This window comes from Camponotus vicinus, unplaced genomic scaffold (assembly GCF_025532165.1).
Source record: "Camponotus vicinus isolate PSW18456_S1 unplaced genomic scaffold, iyCamVici1.0 SCAF_4, whole genome shotgun sequence".
Lineage (NCBI taxonomy): Eukaryota > Metazoa > Arthropoda > Insecta > Hymenoptera > Formicidae > Camponotus > Camponotus vicinus.
The window spans coordinates 8,541,181-8,547,074 of record NW_028141976.1 but is presented as its reverse complement, the minus strand read 5'-3'; the positions used below and the strand labels follow the sequence as shown (position 1 = coordinate 8,547,074).

At 40.1% G+C, this 5,894-nt stretch overlaps 1 protein-coding gene across 1 annotated transcript; it reads left to right on the top strand.

Moving 5' to 3' along the window:
* Positions 1-369: 369 nt before the first annotated feature.
* LOC145970590 (uncharacterized) lies at positions 370-3,334 on the top strand. Its single transcript, XM_083097471.1, has 2 exons — positions 370-512; positions 2,664-3,334. Exons 1-2 carry the CDS (start codon positions 370-372, stop codon positions 3,223-3,225), a joined length of 705 nt encoding a protein of 234 aa, XP_082953597.1. The 3' UTR covers positions 3,226-3,334.
* The last annotated feature ends 2,560 nt before the right edge of the window (positions 3,335-5,894 follow it).

Genomic DNA, 5,894 nt, shown 5'->3' with positions numbered 1-5,894 from the left:
TTCACCGAGGGTACAACCGGGATATAAGATATCGGAAACGCCTGCCCAGATCATTTACCTGCCGATCATCGCGCGGAGCATTACGGATTTAACGTTACGCGTTGTCGACCAGAACGGACGATTGCTCGATTTTCGAGGAGAAGAGATCACCGTAAGATTGCACGTACGTATGCGACGTATGAGATGCTCGTATTGAACGGATCGAAAGACGTGAGAGATAACGCAATCTTTACGAGACCAGCAACACCAACAACAACAACAACAACGTCGACGTTCGCTAATATCAAATCATCCAAGAAAAAGAAACTCAGCGCATCGAACGTTGCGTTTTTACAATCTTTGGGATTTGCGGTGCGAAACAGCTGAACGATGACCGACATTCTCAACATCGGTGATAAACCGATTTTTGACAATCGTATCATCAAGATCGAGACTCACACGTACAACCCGTTCGCCAATACATCGTTCGGACACAGTGATGAGATAAGAATACCCATACAACAACAGGATCTGTATACATTGCCGTATGAGAGTTTCCTATACATCGAGGGACAACTAACGAAAACCAAACCAGCTGAAGGAAGTGATGTGGAACTGGCAAATAATTGCGCCGCATTCATGTTCGATGAGATTCGATACGAACTCGATGGCGTTGAGATTGATCGGAATAGAAACGTAGGAATAACTACTACGCTCAAAAACTATGTAACGGTATCATCCGATAGAAATGTGATTATGAAAAACGCCGGCTGGGATCCGTGGACCTATGAGAATGGACATTTCAATTTTTGCGTACCGCTCCACATGTTATTGGGATTTTGCGAGGATTATAAACGAGTGGTGATTAACGCTCGTCACGAATTGATCTTAATACGATCGCGCAACGATAATAATTGTCTGTTTGGATATTCGACACTGGAACCTGTGATCAACATATTCAAGATACAATGGCGAATGCCACACGTGCTGTTGAGCGAGATCGAAAAACTGTCGATGCTGCGTGCTCTGGAAAGCGGACGATATCTCAGCATGGGTTTTCGCTCGTGGGATCTATACGAGTTTCCGCTATTGCAGCTTGCAACCAAGCATTCGTGGGCCATTAAGACCACGACTCAACTGGAGAAACCACGATACGTTGTCTTCGCTCTGCAGACAAACCGGAAAAATATCATGTCTGAGGATACGAGTCGATTCGACCACTGCAAATTAATCAACGTGAAACTCTATCTGAATTCGGAATGTTATCCGTACGACGATATGAATCTGGATTTCGAAAAAGGCAGATGTGCCATTCTCTACGACACGTACACGCGCTTCTGCAAGAACTATTACGGATACGAGTATCTCGAGCCGAGTCTCTCCATCTTACAGTTTCAACGTCAGGGTCCGTTCGTGATTATCGATTGTTCTCGACAAAACGAATCGGTTAAGAGCGCAACCGTGGATGTGAGATTGGAATTCGAATGTAAGGAGAACGTGCCGGCGAATACCACTGCGTACTGTCTCATCATACACGATCGTGTGATCCAGTACAATCCGTTGACCAACGTTGTACGCAAAATCACCTAAGCGATAACATCGACACAAGAGAGGGGAAGAGGAGCAGGATATAAATCAAAGTGCTGCGAGATGATTTTAGAGTTTCCCATTCCTCTCGACTGATGCATCGGGGAGAGAGAGAGAGAGATCTCGTCATGTCCGTACCAACGTTTGTGGATCTGCAAGGATTTATTGTCGGGAGAAATTTTGTCGTGAAGGAAGCTGCGGTTCTGAGAAAGGGATATGTTCTCTCGCATTACTTTTTCGCAAGTCCCGTACCGTGGAGCGTGCTTACAAAATCTGAGCGATGTCAAGTCTCATGGGTGATTAGAAATCATCATGGATTAAAATGAGAAGACGGAAACGTTCCGTATGGCTTGGCTCAGCGTGTAATTACAACAGCTGTCGTTGGTACGATACACGAAGAAGAAGATGAAGAAGAATCGTCTGCCGTGTACGTTAAAGGACTTGAAAAGCGAAAATGGCTGACCAATATACTAGACGATGCGGGAAACGGCTATATTATTGAAACCTTGGATGCAGACTATGAAGATATTGATTCTCTAAATAAATTAGATATTACCAATAGTATGCGATGTGGAAAACATGTTAAGAATTGCGCATTACAAAATGTATTCAAAATATTTAACTGGTGGTCGCAACGCCAGAAAGAATTACAAGAAAATAAAATATGTAAACATTAATATGTTTTATCTCTTATTTCCCCTTCCTAGACCTTTCCTTGCGTTTCTAAGTATTTTTTGTCTGAGCGTTGTCTCCCCTTCTCCTAAAATTCAAAGCGTTAGAAGCATTGATCCCCTCACCACATTATACTTTTGGAAGATGAGCATCATGTATACTCGGTTATTTCTTATACGATCAGTGTCGCGTTAACACCGCTCTCGTGGTTCACTTTTCATAACCCCAGAGAAATGTATTACGTCGAAAGAAACGGAAACAGCGGCAGCGGCATCGGAAGACGCGTGAATAATTACGTACCGAGTCGTGATAAAACTCCATCGTTTGAGAACAAATGTGACGAGTAAGTTTTATTTAACTTTTTCTATTTTTCGATTTTTACAAATTGTATTATTACTATTATTTTAATTTTAATTTTTCTGTAGCATTTCGTTGGAACGTCGTGCGGTTCGTATACTAGGTAGACGATACGCATTGACAGCTACGGAATTCAAATTCTTCGAAATTGGTATCAACGTGGGTCCACCGAGTTACGTGGAAATTGTTATAGGAGATCATCGAGGAAAGGAACTGATATTATCTCTCGAAACGTGGAAGGGACTCTACGAGCAACGTCGCAATATTCAAAATTTACTTTGGAACAACTCTAAAGATGACTACAATTTCATAAGCGTTGGACCGCTAACAGTGAGAGTTCGTACGATTAACGATGTCAAACTCATAAGTCTCGAATCTTCAAATGTATGCTTGATGATGGTCGAATCGACATTACATCGTATGTTCGATCTCGATCAATGCATAGATGTAACTTTTGATCGATTGGGTAAAATTATCGAAACAGTTGATGTCAAGTTTACGCAATTCTCCAATATCGCGTCCACTGTAATAAATCCAAAAGAAATATCGAATGTAATACGCGCGCGTGACGCTTTCAACAAGCATCAACTCGTCGATTGCGAGCTGGCAGCTTTAGTTTTTAGTCCATAGTACGTAAGAAAAATATGTAAAACAAGAATAAAGTTTTAAGTCTAAATCATGATGTAATTTCTTCGCACGCATTTCCATCCACCCAATCCTCTTCAAAGGAATACCGCTTATATTGTTTAATTCGAAAAAAATCTAGAATTACTTATATTGTGGGAGAGGAGGTGTACCGCAAGAGCACAAAGCTATTTTGTTTGCGGAAACATGTCCCGACGCGTTAGTCAGCCTTAAGACCCAATCCTCTTCAAAGGAATACCGCTTATATTGTTTAATTCGAAAAAAAAAATCTAGAATTACTTATATTGTGGGGAGAGGGGGAGGGTACCGCGAGAGCCATTTTGTTTGCGAAAAACATGTCCCGACACGTTAGTCTCGGCCCGAAGACCCAATCCTCTTCAAATACCGTTGTTTATCAACCGGACATCGGTTTATGATTGTTTATACTTGTCATAAAACATCCAACACAAGCGTCCCCCGCCCCGCCCCGCAGCCCCCGCGCCTACGAAATCCCATCCGTCCCGCGTGACGTCATTCGCCCGCGCCACCGAAAACCCCCTCCATCCTGCGTGACGTCATTCCCCCGCGCCGCTGAGATCCCCTCGCGCCTCACCCCCCCTTAGAGGACCTGCGTTAGAACTCTCCTTGTATACCTACTTTTGTTATATGCTAAAGATATGTAGTATTTCTACCTTCTTGAAATAAAATTACGCAATTTTTCCACAAGAAATATATTCTTATGAAACAATTGCGTAATTTTATTTTAAGAAGGAGGAATATTTTTTGCTGCATATTTTTAGCATATAAAACAATAAAAATTTATCATAAAAATAAATGCGGAATTTGACATAAAGTTTTACGTAAAACGTTAAAGTGTTAAATTTGAACTGAATCTTTAAATATGTATTTCTTCCGCTTTAATATATCGAATATATATAATAATAAATCCCTAATTTGATCACAGTAAAATAATAATAATAATAATAATAATAATAATAATAATAATAATAATAATAATAATAATAATAATAATAGTAGTAGTAGTAGTAATAATAATAATAATAATAATAATAATAATAATAACATATATATTTAATAATAATAATAATAATAATAATAAATGCGTAGCTTTAATAATAATAATAAATCCATACTACATAATTTCAGCTTTTAACTTGCTTTAATTGTACACATTATATTTCGGCCTTCGATACGGTCGATCCAATTAACTGACATCTATGTATCGATCAATTTATTAAAATTGCGATCGGTAATCTCCCGCATGATAAAAAGATTGACACAACCATTAAAACTCAACCTGTATATACAGGGTGACCCATTTTAACTTAGGCAGCCAAATAACTCGAAAAATAAGCAAGATAGAGAAAAATGTTTTAGACAAAAGTTGTATGGTTTCGAGGGGGCCATAAGATGATATCATTGGTTTGACCTTGAAGAGTCATTTGAAGGTCACGTGAAGGTCACTTCAATTTTTTTAAATGGAACATCCTATATATTTTTGTACATTCTTGTAGCTCATCTCGAGAGCTTTCCAAAACACTATAATTAAGTACATTTTCGTTAAGTACTTTTTGAGTTATGAGGCTTGAAATAATTTCTTAATTTTACATAAACCGTAAAATATCTTGTAAAATATTCATTTTTCGATTACCTTACCTTAATAGTTTTATGTACAAAATAATGAGAGGAATCAATTGGTGTAAAGAAAACACATAGTTGTTTCGAAGAAAAAATATGTAATTTGCAATTAACAATTCCATATTTTTTCTTGGACTTGGCAGCTCTGGGCCACCTGTAGCGCTTCCGCAACCCTCAGGATCGTCGTGTGGCCCCTTTAATCCTGCGGCCTTCAGGGCTGTACATGTGCTTGTCGCACCCCGTTTCCTCTTTTATTTTCCATAATTCCTCTCGTCGAGACCCGTCAGGAGGGATACTTTCGGCAGCCACTCGCCGTGATTTAGAATGTTCTTCTTTAGCGCTGTTCCGGCCGAGATGACTCCGACTCGGGGTCTCAGTGTCAGTTTTCGTCCGCTGGTTGGCCTTCCCCGCAACTGTTCCCCGTACCTGCTGGGCATGTGAATGTTTACAGGGGCGGCAGCAGTAGTCTTAAGTGGACTTTATTATTGACGCAATTAAATAATAATACTTAGCTTGGCGTGTTCCTTTTAGTCGGCGCTTCCGCTCGCCCGTTTCCTTGTATCCTGGACTTCTTCTTCAAGTTGAGCCACCGGATGAGATCCCGTCAGCGTTTCACATCACGCCCGCGCTTATACCTAATCTTATTGCTAACAAATAAATTTTTAAATAGGGAGGCGAGTATAATCTCGCCTCCAATAGCCGCTCTCTCCCTAAATCCGGGGAGAACGAGGGCCCAAATTCATTCTCGGTCGGATCTCGCGATCCTTGTGACGGACCGCAAAGTGTCACGTCACAATATATATATATATATATATATATATATATATATATAGAGAGAGAGAGAGAGAGAGAGAGGGAGAGAGAGAGAGTGAGAGGATCGCAAATTCGTCATTTCTCATTTATATTAAAATTTATTTGATATACGTAAGCACCTTGCTATACAGCACTGGTGCTACCGACATTTTGTGCACATAGCACGGAATAGAACCAGAAATTGTGCACCTTATATGTTACCC